Below are 22,845 nucleotides of genomic sequence, written 5' to 3'. Positions count from 1 at the left end.
AGATGGGACAAGGACTAAGACGAATAGGTCCTTGTGGCATTTACTATAGCGGCCATATAAAAGTGTGCAAGTTCGGTATGTGATTCGAAGTGGGGGAGAGACCCCATCGCCGAGTCCTGGCATTCAATTCGGTGGATGAACGTATATCCACAATCCGCATCAAATCGAAGTTCTTCTACATATCGCTGATTTGCGACCACACTCGGACAGAGGAGAAGGACGATGTGACCAAAAATATTTTCTATGAGCTCTTGGAGCGCATCAATGCCTCAACTCCCACCCCACGGTGTCAAAATTGTGCTTGGCGATTTTAACGCCAGGGTGGGGCAAAGAAGGCAATATTTGCAACAATAGTTGAAAAATTCAGCCTCCATGACGATACCTCTCTAAATGGGTTGAAGTTGATCGACTTCGGTTTCCTATTCGACTTGTAAACTTGCTATATGAGAGTGCGCGGTATAAGGGAACTTTGGGACAGCTGCAACTGAAACCATCGGTTTTCAGAAAGGTCGAACGAACAGTTGGTACGATTAGACTGTCGTGTTGCAGTGGATAGAAAGCGGACAGGGTACCATGCAATGTTGCGGTCGACCACAACATGTGCGGATTGGGATATATGCCAAGAGTTGAAGAGGGAAGCGAGGCGCATATGAACACACAAAAGGATGAGGCCGAAATGCGTGAGCTTGATAAACTGGCTGACAAGGGTAATACTCGAAAATTCTACGAAAAGAGGCGGTGGCAAAGTGGTGATATAGTTGCTGATGTTCAAAGCATACTGAAGTTAGGGAACGGCAGTAAATGTGTAGCATCTGGAGATTGCGAACCCGATTTCCCAATTTATTATGAAAAAGATGTTCCATTGTCCGATTACGATGAGCCTCGAATAGCAATTGTGCGTCCGAAGAACATCAAAGCGGCGGCGGCTGATGTTTTGCCGGTCGATCTATTCAAATACGGCGGCGAAAAAGAGATAAGGAGCAGCTTCTTTGTAGAATATTGTCGGACGAAAGCATGCCCGACGATTGGAATTTAAGTGTGCTCTGCCCAATTCACAAAAAGAGAGACCCCACAATCTCCGCCAACTAGTGCGGAATAAGCTTCCTCAATATCGCATATACGGTTCTATCGATCGTACGTGAAAGACTGAAGCTCACCGTCTACAAATTGATTGGAAGAATAAGAAGAAGAAACTGCTTCCATGACGCTATATCTGAACTTGGTATCCCCGCAAAGCTAATACGGCTGTGTAAGCTGACGTTGGCCAGCGCCAAAAGCTCCGTCAGGATCGCGAATGACCTCTACGAGACGTGCAATACCAAGTGAGGTCTCAGCCAAGGAGATTTTCTATCGTGTGTGTTCAATCTATGAGCTGCAGAGCTTAATAGAGAATGTATAATCTTTTTTAAGAGTGTACAGCTGCTGGCGTAGGACGATGACATCGATACCATTGACCATAACAACGCGCCTTTAGTTCTGCTTTCTCCAGGTTGGACAAAAAAGGACAAAACGAAATATCTACTGTCATCAAACAAACAGTTGTCCCATTCTACGACTTCGAGGTCGTAGATAAATTCATCTATCTTGGAGCCAGTATTAACACCAACGAAAACGTAAGCCTCGAAATCCAACGCAGAATAACCCTTGCAAAAATGTGCTCAATGTACAAAGACCAAATTCTACAAGTCACGTCACGAGTTTTTGAGAGAAAGATTCCGCGGAACATTTTTGAATGGATGAAAACACTCCAGCACTGAGAGTATTCGTCGCAGTACCCGCCGGGGGAAGCAGGGGAAGATATAGAAAGACCAGTTGGAGAAGAACCTGGCTACACTTGGAATCTCCAATTGCCGACAAACAGCGAGAAGGAAGAAGGACTGGCGTTCTGCTGTAAACCCGGCCAATAAAGAAGAAGAATATAAAAGATTCCTTATGAGACCTTGATTTCGATCCTGCAGTTTGTAAGGCAAATATATGTTATATTGAGCGGATCTAAAAAATCTCTATGCAAGCTGCATTATTGCCTTAAACAATTACCGATACCAAGTTTCTTGAATATATATTTTTAAATGAAAAATGTTTCCCTACAAGCACTTAATCCTGGTTGTTCAGTTTGTATGACAGCTATACGCTATAGTAGTCCGATTTCTGCGGTTCCGATAAAGGAGCAGATTTTTGAAAAGACAAGATCGTGTGCCAAATTTCAGATCGTTATCTCAAAAGCTGAGAGACTACTTAGTTCGCATATGCACTATATAGACGGGTAGACAAAATGAGATACTGACGGAAATGGCTAAATCGACTCAGTTCGTTATGCTGATCACTTACATATCTATTTAATGCAGTCTCCAACCTTTCTTCTGAGATTTACAACTTTCGTGACAAACTTAATATACTCTACCTAGGTATAAAAAACATACAACAGCTCTAAAAATAAAAATGAATACTACCAATTACAACACCAATTACAACTCAACGGATCCTGGAGAAGAAGGCGTTGTGTGCTATTGTTCATCTCAGTGTGCTACGTACTACAAAGTGTTGAATTAATTTTCAATTGGAAAATTTTCCAATGGCTAGACTTGTGTTCAAGTTTAAATTTAAACTTAAATTTTACGATCTCTTGGAGGTAATATTCCAATCTGTATGCAAATATGCGTAATATAACAGTATAAGTTAAAAAAATGATAAAAATGGATGGATGCCAAATATTTTTGAGTGTCGCTAACACGAATTTGATAGACAAAATACATAGTATAAAATGAATTACCAAGAGATTTGGCCGAAGCGAGCTAGACAATGTAAATACAATGGTCATCACGAAGACAGAAATGCCAGAGAATGAGCAACTAAGCACTCTGTGCTCTCTGAGGTTACATTTAAAAGCCGGATTTTCTTCTTGGAAAATTGAAATGAATTTTAATGGCCAAATAAACAATTTGTGCAGTGATAAAGTGGATCTTGGAAAAATTATATATTTTAGTTGACATCGAAAGCAATTTGACTGCAGAGGCTTTGAATAACAAGAAAACTATACCAAAATGTTTTTAAAAATTATAGAAGTTTTTGTGGAAACAATAAGTGACTTTCTTTATGCAGAATATTATTCACTTTTGACCTAAAAGGAAAGCTACTGAAGTAAATAGCTAATGCAGTATTGCTAGTAAGCGTTTAAGAAAAGTGGTTCCTCTCAATCAGAATTGATTATATTGGAACTCAAAAATCCTTAGCATGTAAGGCTAGGTAGGGGCTCACAAATCGACAAAGTATTTTGAGGCAACGACACATTTGTTAAAGCGACTAATATCAATACCGATGTATCACTCTCAGGCATGCAAAAGCTAGACAATAGGGTCTAAGGTGCCTAAAGTGGAAAAACCTCAATTTCCATCGTGTATACTTCCGGTTTCGACAAGTTGAACTTTGCTAAGAATAAGTTGTGCAGTGAATCTTCTCTATATGTCAAATGAGATCCATCCAGCGTCAAATACATAGGTGATCTAGGATTATTTGCCATCTGATATATGTAGTTGGGAAAGTTGTGACTTTTCTTGTAAGCTCATCTGCTTTCCACAGATTCCACTGTGGGCAGGCACTTAAACAAATCGGATAAAGAAACAGATTATTGCAATAGCATTAGTGAGTACAGTAATTTCTTGACTAACTTTGACTATGTCTACGATAATAGACGTACCATCGATCGCCGATGATGAAGTGATAAATGCAGTCAAAAGGTTTGGAAATATCAAAGCACCAGGTTTCGATGAAATCCCCAAAAAGGCCTTAAAAATTGCTATAACACACGAAGCGAGTAACTTTTCAGAGTTCTTTACTCGCTGCTTGCAATCCAATTTGGATTTCCTAAGCACAGGTCAACCAAAAATGACCGCTGTGGCAAGCAAGACTATCCAAAGAATGAGGTGGATGCACGGCGCAGAGGAATACTGGGCAGTCGTAACGCTTGAGGTTAAAAATGTATACGTCAAGAAAGTAAGATCTCTGACGCGGCTAAGTGCAATAAGGGTTATTTATGAATTCCGCACGGTATCCAGCTGCCTTGTGGAGTCATAGCGGGTATCATATCGTCGGACATAATGTCATTAGATCCCAACAGAGCTTACGAAAAATCCAGAAGCATTGGAAGACGTCTTACAACAGACAAAGGCGCTGGGGCGTGGCAGAAAACAGAAGGTGGATGTACAATCTAATAGGGAAGGTGCAAGCATGGGTGGAGAGAAAGCACGACGACACTGATTACTACCTGACACAATTCCTGTTCGGACACGGATGCTTCCGACAATATTTCTATAAATATGGTCACGATAACGGAACAGAATGCTTATTCGGCGGTAATGGCAGCGAAAACGTGCAGCATATTTTCTTTACTTTCCGAAATTCGAGGCAGGGAGATACGACTTAGAGATTATTATCAACGAACATGTGACTCCACAGAAAATATTGTGCACCACATAATACGAAGCAAACACGTTTGGAATAAAGTGCAATGCTCTCCAGGAACCGAGAAAAAAAAGAAAGGTAACGAAGTAACGAGAACAGAAGAAATATAGTAGAGTAGTCCAGAAAGGCGTGCAGTATGAATCGTATAGCCCGTATAGGAATGACGGTATCTATGAAAGATACCCCCTTCGAAAATAAAAAAAAAGAAGAACTTTGAACGCGCTCTGAGCGAGTTCAATGCTAGTATGTATAACCATTCTGCTTTCAAAGTTAACGCCCACCTCTATGATATTGGCTCTATTTCAAAGCGATACATGTACTGCTATCTTAATAGCAGCCATCTCTGAGATCCTTATATACATACATACATATGTATATGTCCCTCTCTAACCTTTTCTGACCTTCGGTTCCTTAGTCAGCACGAGTAGACTCAGTGACAACATAGTCCAAGTTTTAGGGGATGCAGGCAAAGAAGGAGATGATGTTAGAATGCCCCTGTTCAGAACACTTCATATACCCAGGTACACTGAGTCTTAATGGAACCGTATCAGCAGTGCGATTGAATATATAAATTTAAGTACTAGCTGATATTCACAAAAACGATGTTGACAGTAAATCAAATTCCTCAAAATTTATGCTTTGTTTGACATTAGTAAATTTTCGAATTATTAGATCAGACAATTCTATGAGAGTAGAGAAATTTTTCAAAACAACTCACCATTTAAAGGTGTTATTAGCTCATCAGCAGTCTCATTTCGTCTACTTAGGAAATCTTGGCGTTGTTCCAGCAACGAATTAATCGAGTGTTTTGTTAGAATATCAGCACCAGCATTTGATAAGGACCTCATATTGGCAGCTGTTGAATCATGCACATCAAACTGTGGAAAAAGAAGAAAACAATATTTTTTTATAAGTATTTATACGGAAAATTTTATATTTTATTACAATTTTTTAACCAGAAATTTATTTGTACATATATTATATATGTACAATATATTAAGCATATTTAACCTTGTGTGCCAGGGCGTATGCGTGACATTGAAAATGCACGCCCGAAAGCACACTTGCATTGTCCGAGTTTGTGTGTGTGTATTGCACTACATTGCAGCAGCAGCTGAGTTGGCACAGTCAGAGTAATTGCGAATGACGCGTTTGAAAAACCGCAACAATTTGAAACTAATGAATCGCTTACTTTTCCCATGAATTTTCGAATGCACTCAGTGGCGTGCGGCCACTTCAGTTGCCAGCGCGAAGTGCTGCGAAGAAAGCACAGTGAATAAAACACACCAATACGCGGCCGCGCACTTAGAAGCATCAGCATTGCCACGAATGTACACGTAATAGCAGCAACAAATCATTTTGTCATCGCCGAAGCAGCGGAGGTACATATTTCCCCAGCAACTCGACGAATGCAATAAAAACCGAAACCGAACGGCGGCCAACAGTGCGCACACACACAAACAGCAGCCGCCACAGGCAAGCAAACCACGTCTACAACAACAATACATACAACAACAATAACTACAAAAATTGTGATGGCGCTACAACTCACCCACACACTCACTAGAAGGGAGAGGGGGGTTAGCAAGAGCAACAGTGAAGAGAAGAGTGAACTAGAAGAGGAGGGCAAACACAGCCACACAACGGGGCGGTAGCAGAGTTCGGGACGTACTTAGTGTGGCAAGTTTAGTATTGTCGACACCATCAATGGCGTGGCATGCGATGTTAGTTAGCTATAACAACAACAACAACAACAATATAATACTCGTAAAATCACCAACACTTGTGCAACGCCATCGAATGGTGAGTGTGGACGACTCTTAAGCGTTTGGCGCAATTAAAAGCGCATCAAGTGTCAGTGGAGTACCATTAAAAGACCAAATTAGTGCAAACATTGTTATCAGGCACTCACCAAACAATTTGGCAAAAATGGCGTACAACTCATTACGCCAGATTAACGAAAATTATGGCAACAAGTGATTGCCGCCCATACACAGGCACACAGGCACCCACACACATACAATTTCACACACTCTCACTCGTACACACATATACATGCGCGAGCGCTTGCACTCGCACTTATGCAAGCAAACCAGCACTGCCGTTACTTTCGAAGAACTATTCACACATACATACATACATACATTTACATGGCGGGAAGTCACTTCTCAACAACACTTATACAACTATTTTCCCAAGTACAGCTGGCACGCTTTTGAAGACGTTCTCACATTAAGCAACGTGCAACACACACCGCTCACCTCATGCCGCCGCCGCTAACACAATCGCACGGCATCGCATTGACTTACGTAATAGAAACAAATGCGTAATTAACGTACGAAAGCAAAAACACTTCTAAATGGCGCACACACAATTGTCTCTATGCGCGTATGTGGGTGTGTGTCTGTGTGTGTGTATAGTGTTCTGAAAGGATGGTTGTAAGCATTGCTCACAGTTTGCTTACATAATTAAATACATATATACACACATACAAATGGAGAAAACGTGAAAATCAAATGAACAACTTTCTTGGCATTTGTGCATTGGCTTGCTACTCGCGGAAACCCAACTATAACAATAACAACAACAAAGTTAGCAGATAGTTTTCATTGAAAACCGAAGGTAAGGATATAGAAGCTAAGGTAGTCGCGCAGCTAAGCCGAGATTATTATTTTTTAAGTGCAGTAATTTATCTGCAGCGAAGTCTTCAGAGCAGTTGAGCATATTTCAGCCAATGGTGTGCTACAAATAATTTAGCAAGTATAACCCTACCAGTTTATGCACAAGGTGAAAACTTTTCCTGGAGCTACTGACTGAAGATACACATTTATGAGTGCGAAACGAGTGCAATATTAGGAAATGATGCTTTTAATCTCCAATAGCAGAAGAACAATGTGAATAATCTTTATGGAAATATTATGCAATAAAAGGTTAAATTAGCAATTGAAATTGGAGGTCAACACAAAAATTTGAGGAGGTCCAGGTGTAAACTATGTAGACTCGATATAGTAGCTCCTGTTAAAAAAATAAACCATCCAATAAGAGGGCGTATCCGATGGTTCCAAATACTGCTTCGGGTCCTTTTCGAAAAATTTTGCATTGAAAAAATGCGCCTTAAACGCGTTTTTCACGCGTCTTCGATTTATAATTTACAAGGTTTTGAATGAAGGATTTTTTGATAATTACAACTTAAAAAAAAAAAAACGTCGACAAATTTTCTCCAAAAATTGTCTTTTTTGTAAAAAAAGTTTGCCAAAATACCAATTCCACTATTTTGTTTTACTTTTTATCTTGTTTATGATCTTAACTAAAATACATATTTTTATACTGTTGATACAGAGTAAAACAGTTTTGTTCACCTAACGAAAGATGAGACGACTTAAAATCCGCGGGATTGTCTGTATGTTCCATCCGTCCGTGCAAGCTGTAACTTAAGTAAAAGTTAAGATATTTTGATGAAACTTGGTACACATGTTGCTTGGCAAAAAAGTAAGGCGGAGTTCGTAGATGAGCGTAATTAGACTGCCACGTTCATGAAATACAATTAAAATTCTAAAATAGTCTTTTCCGGTTAATAGTATCTTTGTGTATCAAAAACGGGTTGAATCGGGTCAATACTTCCCTTAGCTCCCATATACCCAATTTAACAATTTTTGAACTTCCATGTGATTTTATACCGCATATATCAGCTTATGTGAGTTATTTCAATGAAAATAAGTGAAGTTCATAACAGTGCAAGCTTAAGCCTAAAATAGATAAAATTGTTCAAAAACTTGACCTAGCCCCATATAACTAATAACAGAATTTTTGAACATCTAATTTTCCTACATATGATTGGTGATTGTATGAGAAGTGGTTTCGCCAAAAATAGATAAAAATCGGTCGACACTACAACAACTCCCATTCAGGAAAGTTCTGTTGTCTAAGCGAAGGCATCTTTTTCCAAAGGACTGCCAGAAATGCTGTAGTAATGTCCGAGTTTAAAATATTTTCCTTTGAAATTTTCCCCAAATCTTTCTCTTTGTAAACTATGTGCCTTTGGAGAATAAAAATTTGAATAAAATCTTTTTGGATAATAAAAAGTTTAAATAAAATATTTAAATTTTATACGAAAAAAAAAAATATTGAAAATACGAATATTGAATTAATTGTATGTACATAGTTTTAGACAACTTCCGAAGCTTAGCATGGAAAAGAAAAAAAAGCAGGAATAAAGCAATTAATGAAATATACAAATTTTATCAATTTTTTGTGATGGTAGAAAATTCTTAGGAAATATTACCAAATTAGGAAGAAATTGTGAAAAAATACGCTAACAAACTTTCAGACTCTAGAAGCATATATAAGTTCAAGTAAGGCAAAATTATAGTCATTAAAAGAGAGATAAGTTCTACCAGGATCTAAAAATGAGGTTAGCAAGATTAATGGGACTGTTATGTGATGACTGAATACGTCTGGAAAAGAAATGCTTATAAAAGGAGTTTTGAGGAAATATACAATTTTTTCATACAATTTTCTCTGTTTTTATTAAAAATAACCTTACTTTTCGAAACCAAAAAAAACAAACGGTGATATACATATACATATATTTATTTTTTTTTTTTGTTTCAAGGGTTCGAATTGATTGTAATGAAAAATGGAAAAAAATATTTGTAAACTAAAGAGAACAAATTCTAAAAAATCATCGATAGTTTCAGAATTTTTAAGCCCAAGTATATCCGAAATCGACGTTATATTTAGGGTAACTAAACCACTGCAGACCAGTGCAATGCATAGTGAAGATTTCGGCAAGATTTTCTTAACAAAAAATCTTTGTGATCTGTTAATCAGTTTGTTTACAGCAGCTGCTTAAGTCGGTACACCTCAATAGTGCGTTGCGATTTTTACAAGAGATAAAAATTTTGTGTTTCCAACCAAGTTTCGTGTGTGGAATCGTAGCGAATGTTGGAGAAGGCTTACGGTGATCTAGTTTTATCAAAAACACGAGCCTAAAAGTGGTACAAAGCCTTCACAGACGGTCGAGAAATCGTTGAAGGCGTGCCCCGTTCTGGACAACCTTCGACCCCTTTAATTGATGAAATGAGAGATGGCAAGAGAACTCGACATCCCTGGCGAGTCCGTTCGGATGATGAACTTTGTCAAAAATTTTCATTTTATTCATCTTTTAGTATATTATTTAGAAAATTTATTAATTATCGTTTTTCAAAAAATTGGCAACACTGTAAATATTAAAAAACTTTTGTTAAACACACTTACTATATACGTATATATATAATTAAAAATTTCGGAACATTTTACTGTTTTGGTTTGAGTTATGGTGAAAATTGTATATACAAATAAGACCTTCCAATTATAAATTATATAATTGAAAATTCTAAAAATTTTAAATTTAAATTATCATTGGCTGTTCGAAAAAATTGTTTCACATTCACTAAAATTCTTTCAAAAATAAATTCATTATATACGTATAGACGTCATTTGCCTACAGACTCCACAAAAGTCTTCAAGTGAAGGACAATTTAATGAGGTGAACCGAAAAGCGCTTACGAGCTTGACACGTATTGTAATGACACATTTTCCGGTAGTTTAGCCACTCCTGACACAAAGCCAACTCCAAGTGAATGCAAATACTTGCTCGTAATTGAGTACTTTAACCACATGCGCTGCCGATCAGGTGAGACATTCGTTCAAGGTGCCCCAATGACTGCTCCAACACATCCACATATACCTAAGCACATATCTACGTAATGACAGTGCATAATCTATGAGCAGACATGTGTGTGGTGATGCCTAATGTAAATAGTACGAGTAATGCGGGGTAATACGCCATGACACATGCCCCATGAAATCTGTGAAATTCATGAAATCACCACAAACTGCGAGTGCTTATGGTTTGCGACTGTCCGGTCACTGAGTGTGGCGAGAAAAAGCGAAGCAGAAATGCTATGGCAGCAGTAAAAAAGAAAGTGGCGGAAATGGCCCGTAGCAGGAATGCAACGACATCAGCGCTGGTGTCAATGATGGCTTTGCATTTCTGCTACAAACATGCGACACAATGGAGTGCATAAAATAAGCTAGTTTAGTATTTGATGTGTGGACGAACCACAGATAGTAAAGTAGCTGGGTGCAAGCGGTGAGTTTTGGATGAGTTGACAACCAATGCCAGTTCTCACGCATTTTTCTTAACTAGGCATTCTTTACTCTGACTGAAAAATCAAAACCGCAAAAAAGGTCTCTCAACCTTGCTATTCGAGTTAGTGACTTTTTGAAAACAACAAAAGAAGTCGAATTTCGTAAACTACTTGGAACAAATTGCCCGTTTCTATGTCGGAGGTGTAAGCTGTCTTTCACTGGCCCATTTTTTGCAATTTGTCGTCAAATTGGCTTAGTAATTCAGGAAAGTAGATCAATATCATTTCGCCCTTCTCTAGATAGTCGATGTATGATAGATTACACCTTGTGAATTCCAGAAAACTGCGGGCATTATTTTCCTGAGAGAAAGAAGAGTCTGAACCTTCTTTAAAGCAGGTACTTAGCTTGAAGTCTGCTGTTTTGACTGAAACTTTTACCTCTGATGTGTATCAGTGGATCGAAGGCCACAAAAACTCAGAAGCTTCTTCGAAGAACACATAAACAGTGTCCAAGATTGCTGTGAAGTGATATTTCGGGTGCGCTTGCTATCTAAAGTGATCGAACATGGCACATTTTATTCAGGATTTGACACACGAGGACCTTTATATGCCTACTGGCTCTTCTAATACGAGATCGTGAACTGTTGTCATGTTATCCTTCGTGGTAGCCGTATTCCAAACACTGGGATGTGGGTCAGCAATAATTGTGAAGAAGAAGTTTTCGTCTATTTCATATTAATTTCGTATAATTTCACTGCGCGATGTTCATTCCAAAATTGACCGGTATTGTTTTTTTTCCATTCTGACGGAGACATGCCCATTTTCATACACGGTTAAAACAAACTTACGAGTCCGGTTCTGCTGAATTGTCGTCCGTTACTGCTAACGAAAATATAATACGAGCAGAAGATAATAAAACTTTGTTCATAATTTTAAAATTCTTAATATTATTTTTCATAATCTATGTCGTCTTTCTCAAAGTAATACCCTTTTCGCCCCAATACACTCGTGACAACTTTTTTGCAATCCTGGAAACAGTTGTTAATAACAATTTCCGGAATAACCTTCGATGAGCGTAGTGATTCACGTTTAATGTCTTCAGTGACTCAAAACGGTTTCCCCGTAGCGGTCGTTTGAGTTTGCTGAATAGCCAGAAGTCACGTGGAGCTAAACCAGGCGAATACATTGATTGCGGCACAATATTGGTTGAAAATTTGGCAAAAACGCACGAAGAATCAATGCCTTATACAACGTTGCATTATCGTTTTCGGACCATAATTCCGACCGCTTTCTATGAATAGCTTGGCGCAAACGACGCATAACACTCAAGTAGTATTCCTTGTTGACATTTTGGCAGTTCGGAAGGAATTCGGAGTACACCACAACTCGATAATGGAAGAAAACTGTGAACATAACCTTGATTTTCGACTTACTTTGATGTGGTTTTTTCGAGTTCGGCTCGCCTTTGTCATGATATTTGGCCTAATGATCGTCTGTTTCCGGGTAGCAAGCTTAGATCCAAGACTCGTTGTTGGTAATAATATGTTTTATGATATCCTGGTAGTCGAAAAGCATTGTTTCACAGACGTTAAAGCGACACTGATTTGCGAAAAAATTTACTGATTTTGAAACCAATCGTGCTTTCACTTTTTTAGGCCCAAATGATCTTTCAAAATGACTTACAGTGATCATTCCGATATTCCAACGGCGTCAATAAGATCTCTGACTATCAATCGTCGATTTTGAAGCACCTATTCCTTTTTATTTAATTGACGTGTTGATCATCAGTTGATGTTGATAGCCGCCCTGGATTTGGTTCGTTGTCAAAGCGTTTTCGACCTACTTTAAATAATTTGTAGCAATCACTTGCTCGCGACAAACGACAAACAGATATTAAGGAAGGCCTTTTCCAACATTTTGAAAATTTCAACACTACATTTGATTTCGCAGCCAAAATTTAAAGGCATTTCTTTCTTGAATAATTTCACTCATCGTAGAAATGGACGAATGTCCTTTATGTATAATACTTCAGAAAAATAAAATAAAAACTAATGATTAATTTGATGGGACATTTGGCATAGAAGACACTGACAGTCATACCAACCTAGAAAAAAAATATTTTGACAAATAATTTTACACGCGAAATTTAAACTAAAAAGTCTTACTACTTTTCGCCCACAGTACCACTTCGGCAATTGTCGGAATAATGTTACTTGAGGAACGTTCAACACTCCAAAGTTTCAGCTAGATGGAATTATAGTTTGAAGTGATCAAAAACTAGCAGGCCTCTGATAAAATTTTGAAATTTTCGATATATTAAGTGAGACGGGGATACATTGGACACAAGAAGAAATCAAGTAATAGTAGTTCTATAACCTAAAAGAAGGTATTTTAGCGGCCTTGCAGCAAATAAAGCTGCAATGTTTACTAAAATGTGAGACTCAAAACTTAATTTTGAAAATTGTGTACTCAAATGTGGCACACTGCAAATACTCTCTGGGTTCAAATGCAACTTTTTATTGAGTTAAATCTGTGCAACTGTTGGTATGTATGTGTGTGTGCAGATTGTCGTGCTGCCATTGCTAAGAGTGACGACAAATTGAATTCGCCAAAAAATGTTAACCACTTAACTACTTCGATATATGAGCATGCGTGTCAGTGTGTGTGTGTGTGTATGTGAGTGGTTTCTAAACAGTGTGAGATTGTGTCGCCGAAATCGGCGATGTTGTCGATGCTGTCGCCCTTGCTATTGTACATTTTCTCCCTCCACATACATACGTGATTTTTTTACAACTGTGTATATGTAATATGTGTTTTGTTGTTCTTGTTGTTGTCTTATTCGCTATTGTCGCTGAGTTGTTACTAACTGGCAAATGTGTTAACCAAGTTTTACTGTAATAGCATCCGCACTCGCAAGTCGGTGTGTTTGTAGCAAGCAACAGCCCTCCTTCGTCTCCTTTACTCGCCTTCACTCTCCTGCTCCAAGTGATAGCCAACGCTAACACCATTACGAACACCATGTAACACTCGATACGCGCTACTTTTGTCCAACCAACGCTTAAAGCGAAGGCGACAATTTTATATTCGTGGTATTTGGCTTTGTGTGTGTGTTTACACATACTATATATGTGTGTGTTTGTGCTCTAACTTGCGCTGCTGTCACATACTTTGGTGTCTGAGGTGGCGACTGTGAAAGGATTTTATACTGCTTGTTGTTGCTGCCATTCCGCTGTTGGTCGCCTGTACTGCTCGTTTTGCACTTTGAAAATTGACGAGGTTAAATAAAAATCCAGTAGTGCCCAAATAGCAACAACAAGCAGCGTTTGATGACCGTAAAAAAGGAGGAAGAAAAGTCCGACAGCCGCCAAAGAAGCAGAAATTAGAAATTTTTCTTCGCAAGCATGCCGGCGTGTATTAAGTTACACACATGGGTGTCTGTGTGTGTGTATGGGTGCTGCCTACTCTCGGCTTGCCTTATCATCGGTTTTCTTTCGCACCACAAGCTCGCAGCGGCAGTAACGGCATTTACCATGCAACACTGTCGATTGGCGGCATTTTTTGGCAGCTCCTCGACTATGTGATGTTATGTCCGACATTGTACATTTTTACTACATCCCGTTACGACCGCATGCCGCACCCCGCTATACTCTATGTTGCTATGCTATTATACATATGTATGTATGTGTGTGTGTGTGTGTTTGCTCGCATTTATTGCTGTGAGATTTGCAAAGTCGTCGTGCTAACATTGTGATTAAGCACCACTGAAGCAGTCTTGGGTTTGCTAGAATTCTTAAAAAAATCTAAATTTAGAAATGATTTCACAACGGCAGTCGTTGAAAGACGCTCTTTGCATTCGACGACAGCTTGCAACAACATGCAACACACATGCCATGCAAAAGTGCAATTAAGTGATATATCGCGCATAAATGCGCTGCTGGTCAGTCGTTTGCCGGCCGGCAGCGCTCGTTCGGCGCAACAAGATTTTGCTTTCACAAGAATTCTTTTGCATTTCACATAAAGTTATTAGCACCAAACAGAAACAGCGTGCAATACACGTAAACGTTCTTATTGCTGTTGTTGTTGTTGGTACTTTTTCTCGAACTTTTTTCGCTGCATGTTGTCTGCGCCAGCGAATGCAGAAATACTGTAAAGACCAGTGTGGTTTTTGGTTTTGTTGTTGCCTTCATAAGACATTTGTCGCAGAAATGCGCTCCGGGGCTTGCGTTTCACGGGTGCAGGGGCACACTTTTACACTCTCGTAAATTATGTTAATATATGTAGATATTTATTTACATCATAAGCAAATTATTCGTCTGCGGGATAATGCAAAAGTCCTGTTAGCTACAAAGTATTGCACTGAATTAGTTGTAATAAAATGTATTTGAGTTTATGGCGATTTTTTTTATAATGGCCATTGGAAGCTTATTTACGCGTGAAGTTGTAAAATAAAGGGTTCGTACGAGTAATCCTAATACAGGAATACATATATATGGAGAGAAGAGAACATACATACATGCATATGAATGTAACAAAAAAGTACCCGGAAATTGTAGATAAATAGCAAAATATTTAATTATTCATCTCAATATTTATTTTGCCGCCTTAAAAGTAATTCCCACTAGAGGTAATACACTTAGGCCAACGATTTTTCCAGTTCTCGAAACACTTTTCATAAGCACTTTTTGGGATGGCCTTCAGCTTCTTCAGTGAATTTTGTTGTTTTATCTTTTCGATCGACTGAAAACGGGTACCATGGAGTGGCAATTTCAGTTTGGGGAACAGGAAAAAATCACACGGAGCCAAACCTGGTGAAAACGGTGGTTGAAATATGGTATTCACTTCGTTTTTGGCTTTAAATTTATTCAAAATAGTGGCGTGATGATGGTGCATTATCATCGTGTAAAATCAATGAATTGTTCCTCCACAAATCCGGTCGTTTTCGACGGAAGTTCAGACCGTCTGTCCCTCCTGAAAAAATTCATGATGCTCCAAACCACGAATATAGAAAAGAAAACATTGAACATCGCCTTGATTTTTGAGCGGAATTGTCGTGGTATTTTTGGTTTCGGCTCGTTTTTCCCCTTCATCCCGATGATTGTTGACTTCTTTGCATATAAAACTCATAAACCTATGTCTCATCGGCTGTTATAACGCTCTCCATGAATGTGGGATCGGAATTCGCATGATCAAGCATGTCCAAAGAGACCTGTTTGCGGTATTCTATATATTATATATTCTATTATTTTTGAAAAAAAATTCAGCTTTATCGGGGCGAGTTTCATACCCAAAATGTTTACCAAAATCATTCGTACGGACTCGCGAGAGATGTCGAGTTCGTTTGCCGCCTCTCTAACACTTGCCTAACGATTTTCATACTTCATTTTTTAATATTCTCGTAGTCTTGTGCTTTTGATAAAACCGAATCACTGCAAGCCTTTTCTAACATTTGCTACGATTTCGCACACGAAATTTGTTTAGTAATACAAAATTTTAGACAAATTCTTTGTTCGATATTTTATCCATTGTAAAAATCGCAACGCACTACTGAGGTGTACCAAACTAAGCAGCTAAGCTGACTTAAGCAGTTGCTGTACACATACTGGTTGAGAAATCGCGCCCATATTTTTCATTTTTAGGTAAATGGAAAGGGAAAATTTTCCAGTTGCTGAGGTAATAATCCTATTTTGGACTAATTCCTCCATGAATATATCAGCCGTAACCTCTTTTAATTATGCCCTGAACAGGGTATACACGTATCTAAATTGCCAGGAAGTTTGTAACACCAAAAAGGAAAGGTCGAAGACCCTATAAAATATATGTATAAATAGTTAGGGTGACGAGCTGAATCGATTTAGACATGTTCATCTGTCTCTCTGTACATATATAAGCGTTCCTCAGTTTATGAGATACCGATGTGAAATTTTGAACACATCTTTTTCTCATCAATAAGCTGTTCATTTGTCGGAACCGTCGAAGTTGGTGTACTGTAGGATATGTACATATGTATATGCATGTAGCTGTCTTACAACTGAGCGTTTGAAGTACTGAAAATTATGGATTTGTAATATTTTTCAAGCAAGAGCTTAGAGCTTTTTTCTTTAGTATTAGGAGAGTTAACATTATGTTATTCTTTGAAATTTTTGATATACAGAAAATTTTCCAAATTTTTCACCTCCCAGGTGCCCCTTACAGAAGCAGTTTAAATTTTGTTATAACAGAATGAGCTCCTTGTTTCTGTTTTGAGTGAGAGCTGTGAATAAGACAATCTTATTTACTAATATTTTTATAACGTTGCTGCCATACTACTACACAATTTTAACCATGTTCAAGTATGACAAAATCGATAAGGATAATCCATCGAAATTACTTGCAATGCAATTATTTTCAAATGTCACATTTTGGCTGTGGCTTCACCGCTGCGTTAATAAGCTAATCTTTTTCTTACAAAATGGTCCGGCAATTTCCACCTCAATCACTCAAAACGAAATAGGTCTGTTACTTTTTCAATATTGTAATCGCAATTGTGATAATCGCACAATTACAAATTGAATGAAGGAGGGCCGCAGCAAAAGATGCAAGAAAACCAATCATACTCTTACCTCTAGCTGTACAGACACACAAGGCATATTTAACGATAACGGTACAACAATGGCAGTGACGACAAGCCCTTTATAATACAAATCAGAATTAAATGGCAAAATTACAAAGGAAAATCGCCTATAGCCACATCATTAAATTGTCGATGGCAAATCGCGTAACAGCTGCAGCAACAACAACAATAATAACAACATCAGTGACAACAACAGCAGGCCAAGGCGAAAATTGGGTGGCTGGTTGCGGTTGTAGGCCAGCTGACTGGCTGACGCGCAGCCTGGCGCACACGCGCACGCACATGCAATTATGTGGCTGTGTTGCTGTGCGGCTGTGCGGCAGCGAGAATGCCGCCACCATCACCTACATACGAGCGCCGGCATTTAAGTGCGCGACGCTGCCGACACACGACGACTTTAGCGAAATAAAGAGCAGCAAAAGCACCCAGTAGACCATGTTGCACACAAACAAACACTCACACACACACAGAGGCACACATACATGCGCACTAAAGTTGAGACTAAAAATTTCAATTGAATTCTGGAATTCACTTTGCAGACGGCATTGAACAACAATAACAATAATGACAACAATAAGAAGAACAAGAACGAGTTGCACCAACACTAAATTGAAAATTTCAATCTTTCGCTCGTTGAGCAGCAAAATGCAGCAGCGCCACGCCACGCCACGCCACGTCGGGTGATGGCGTACACAATTCTATATTGCCACATAATGCCTTCACAGTTACAGTTATTTTTTGCTGTGTTGATTTTTTTGTGTTTTGCAAACTAAATATGAGTATGCCACACTACGTGGCAACATAATACGCGGCAGGAAGTTGAGAATGTCGATGCCGTTTTAAAATACGTTATCATTTAATACTTTTCTTCAGGCATGATCTCACCAATACATGTGCGCACAACCATACTATATATGCACTTATACAAATAGAAATAAAAAGGCCTACATTCGTAGGCTCGGGCTTACGCAAACAAGGCGCACAAACAATTTTCCAACGCTTAATGCAATAGAGCAATTTATGGGTGCTGCTAGCAAATACGGAGACTGAACTTACTTGTACTTGTTACATTTCGAGAAAAAACTGCATGATGAACTAGGCACTAGGGTTTTGAAATGTTTCTAGCAAAGTTTATGCTTCTTCATTTTTATACTCTTGTATTGCGTAAAGATACTCTTTTTGGGGGCTCTTTTGTCCTAAGTTTTGCCCAAAGATAGCCGCTTGCTTTCTTCAGACGATCAAATTACTGATGACACCAATGGTAATCACTTAGCGCTATGTCTGGGCTATATGGTAGTTGCGATAAAACCTGCCATCCGAGTTCCCGTAGCTTATAACGAGTCATCAACGAAAAGTGTGGTCTGGTGTTGTCCTGGTGGAACACTACACCCTTCCTGTTGGCCAATTCTGGAGGCTTCTGGTCGATCGCCTGCTTCAAGCGATCCAGTCGTTCGCAGTAGAAGGTAGAATTAAACGTCTGGCTATATGGGAGCAGCGCATAGTGGATGATTCCCTTCCAATCCCACCAAACACACAACAAAACCTTCCTGGCCGTCCATCCCGGCTTAGCCATTGTTTATGACGATTCACCGGCCTTCCACCACGACCGTTTTCGCTTGATATTATCGTATATGATCCATTTATCGTCGAAAGTCACCATCCGCTTCAAAAATGGGTCGAATTAGTTCCGTTTCAGCAGCATATTGCAGGCGTTGATTCGGTCCAGAAGGTTTGTTTGCGTAAAATCATGCGGCACCCAAACATCAAGCTTTTTTGTGTATCCAGCCTTCTGCAGACTTTTTAAAATGGTTTTGTGAGTAACTTCCATCTTCTGGGCGATGTCGTGAGATACCACATGCCGTTCTAACTCGATGTTTTCCATGATTTGATCAGTATTCGTCGTCACAGGTCTTCCGCCGGCTGGCTTATCCATGGTGTCGTTTTCACTTACTCTGAATCGTCGAAACCATTCCTCCGCAGTTCGAAGTGATAGAGTACCATCCCCCGAAACACCATTAATCTCACGAAACGTTTCTCTAGCGGATTCGCTTTTAACGAAGGAAAGCTTTAAAACAGCGCGAATTTCGGTGATAGTGAACTCCATGTTTACACGTCTATAACTGTTGAACGAAATATCCAAACTAATTATGCATAGCGTCGTTTTGTAGGCTATGTCGAGACATTTCAAAGATGTATAGTATTGCCAGATACGAGCTCTGAAACGCTTTATACATAGCCGGGAAATTCAAAAGACAAAAAGGCAGAAGGAAGATATTTGACAACCTAATATATTCAAAAGACATTTCCAATTTGTGAGGTTTGTAATGATGTTCTTACATAAATTTTAATTCCCATTGATATGAAAGTTCAGATTCAATTTGTATGTTATATTTCGATTGTCGATTGTCCTCAGATTGTTGAGAACTTAAGCCATTACAGGTGGTAAATGATTGCTTTGTGAAAAGTGTCAGAACAGTGTAAAAAAGGACAACGAAAAAAAAATGGTATAAGCAAGGCTCCAATGTACTTTTGTTTACTTGTAATGAAATTCGTAACGCCCTGAAGGAAACGTCTGAGACCCTCCAAACTATACTAGTATATTATACTAGTATTAGGTCTACAACTTTGCTTCCGCCGTTTTCCAATAGATGTCTCTAGGGTCAAGCACTGGTCGACTAAATCGATTAAATCGATTTATATCGATCTTGGATATTTGTGTCAACATTAACCCAACAAAATATTTGTAGAGATCTGTTTGCATCCCAAACTTATTCTCAACTGAAAATGTCACTTTTTGAGCCGAATTCTCGACATTTGCGGGAAATTTTGCTTTTCTTTTTTAATTCCAAGAAAAGTGCGGCTGAGGACCCGTCCACGCTTTACTGAGGCTGACACATACATAGATAATACTATTACTCTACTACTACCATCTATATGATTTCTATTAGGTATTAAAAAATATAGAATTTTTGTAAAGCAACTTGTGTTAGTTTACAAAAAAATGGATCATAAAGCATTTCGTGTGTTAATTAAGCTTTGCTTTTTGAGGGAATAAGGGAAAATACTTTTGGACCGTTTTTATACAATAAAGACTTAAATATACAAAAAAAAAGCGGCGGAAGCAAAGTTGTAACAACATAACGAGCAGAGTTGAGATTTCGTGGTGAAAATTTGCACACGTCCTTTTCTCCCCAATAAACTGCTCATTTTTCGGAACCGTCGATATCGGACCGCTATAAGATCAAGCAGTCATACAAATTGCACAATCAAAAGTATGTTCTTCTTTGGAAACATTTTTTATTTGACAATATATCTTCACGAAATTGGATAGGGTTACTTGTTCAAGGCAACGCTATAATCTCCGAAAAAAAAATTTCCAGATGCGGTCACTATAGCAAATTAGGAAGGACTCACGTATATGTAGGTACTTTTTTCAATAACAGCGCGCCAGTCATTCTTCATTTTCCTTGTTTAGCACCAATTATTAACCCCAAGTGTAGCCGGATCATTCTCCACCTGGTCTTTCCAACGGAGTGGCGGTCTTCTTCTTCCTCTGCTTCACCCGACAGTTACTGCGTCGATTACTCTCAGAGCTGAAGTGTTTTCATCCATTCGAACGACATGACGACGTATGACGTCGACTAATCAGATCTTGTCATCATCCATGCCTCTGCACCATATAGCAGAACAGGGATGATGAGTGACTCGTAGAATTTGGTCTTTGTTCGTCGAGAATGGACTTTACTTCCTATTTGCTCATCAGTCCGAACAAGAACTATGACAAGAGCTATTCTGCGTTGGATTTCCAGGCTGACGTTGTTGTTGGTGTTAATGCTGGTTCCAAGAAAGACGAAATTATCTAGGACCTTGAAGTTATGACTGTTAAATTTAGTGACGTGGGAGCCAAGTGGCGAGTGCGATTACTGTTTGTTTGATGACAGCAGATATTTCGTCTTGCCCTCATTCACTACCAGAACTTTGTGGACGGTGGGCTTTAATATTTCACACAGTACGCTCGATTGAACCTTATATGCGATGTTGAGGAAGTTTATCCCAAGATAATTGGCACAGATTGTGGGGTCTCCCTTTTTGTGTCTTGGGAAGAGCACACTTACATTCCAGTCGTCGGGCATGCTTTTGTTCGACTTTATTCTACAAAGAAGCTGATGCTGATGATTATCATGCTCCTGTCCAAAATTATGTGAAAATAATACTGTATTTACAAAAATGTTCAGCAAATTAAACTCTTATATGATTCCCACATTAGCAGACATACGAATAGACTCATATACTTTAGGGTATATGAAAGCCATTTAAATGCAATTACTACTATACATACATATGTATATTCAAAGGTGCATGAATCTCTATACGCCAAGGTACGTTCGCTCCGCTATCATACCGTTATTCGTAGCGTTATTATAAAAATCAAGTTTTTGTTGCGACTCATATGCCAACGCGGCGTGTTGCTTTGTTATCGCTGCAGACTTGAATGTTGTTGTATGTCGCATTCACTCAGTCGAAGGAAACTCATGTTAACGGAACAAATCGGAAATGTTGCCGTTGAAACAAAATGTGACTACTTTTTGAGCATAAAAAATACAATTAGAAGTGAAAAAGGAAAAACACGCACACGCCACCCACAAAGCCAACGGTGTATATGCACATACACAAACATTCATGTGTGAGTATAAATGTCCGCAGCCTTGACAGTAGGAGAGTGGCTGTGGCTGTGGCTGTTGCTGATACGACACGACGCCACGATGCCACTCGCACACGCGCTGCTGTTGGTCCGCAACTGAAACTGATCGCTTGCAATCATGCATGCATGCAAGTACATACAGGTGTGTGTGTGTTTATTTGTTTGTATATCTAGTTGGGTGCTTTTGTCACAACTCACGCAGTAATAATAATAGCGGGCAACAACACTAATAACAGGAAGGGAAAAGTGAAACTTTTAAGCTGCTGCCGCTGTGGGCAACCAGATACACATCTATGCATGTATGTGTGTATGTATATGTATATGTAATATGTGTTGGTTCTACAGCCGAGTCCAGGCGGCACAGCCAAGCGCCCGAACATGCGCCTGTTGGTGAAATGATGGCTACAACAACAATGACGACGGCACTGCAAGTGGCAGTAATAATAACAAGAAAATAATAAAAAAATTACAACAACTACAACAACTTTACAGCGAAAGCAATAGTAGCGACTTGAATTACAATGCCGTTGGTTGCCATTAAATGGGTGTAGTTGATAGCTGGAAAATGTACTTAATGCATTGCTTTATAGTAAATACAAAAAAAGAAGCATAATAAACGTGTGGATACAGCAACAAAAAGCAAAAGCAACAACAACAACAGCATATAGTAGGTTCAAAAAAATATTGCAGCTCTGATCACACATCTCCGCGCAAATGGGAAGGAACAACTCGAAATGCCAGCAACAACCACAGCGATAATAACAAAAACAACCGTTACAATAGTAGCATAAAAGCCTGCTACCGTCGTCGCCAGCGCGAAATCTGCAACAGCAGCAACAAATGTGTATATAAACAATGCAACAGTGCCCCTGGCATTTGTGATGCGCATAAGTAAGTTTTGTTGTCGTGTTGTTGTTGTTATTGTTGCTGCAACTACCACTGCC

General features: G+C 39.0%; 1 protein-coding gene across 1 annotated transcript in view; it reads right to left on the bottom strand.

Moving 5' to 3' along the window:
- LOC105231889 (uncharacterized) overlaps positions 1–22,845 on the bottom strand; it is a gene marked incomplete at its 3' end in the record, with an annotated part of 65,573 nt that overhangs the window by 12,438 nt on the left and 30,290 nt on the right. Inside the window, 1 exon segment of the mRNA XM_011213395.4 lies at positions 5,177–5,336. Within this exon segment, the coding sequence (XP_011211697.2) occupies positions 5,177–5,306 (130 nt within the window).

This window comes from Bactrocera dorsalis, chromosome 2, assembly GCF_023373825.1.
Source record: "Bactrocera dorsalis isolate Fly_Bdor chromosome 2, ASM2337382v1, whole genome shotgun sequence".
In the NCBI taxonomy this organism is placed as follows: Eukaryota; Metazoa; Arthropoda; class Insecta; order Diptera; family Tephritidae; genus Bactrocera; species Bactrocera dorsalis.
This window is presented reverse-complemented; position numbering and strand designations above follow the sequence as displayed.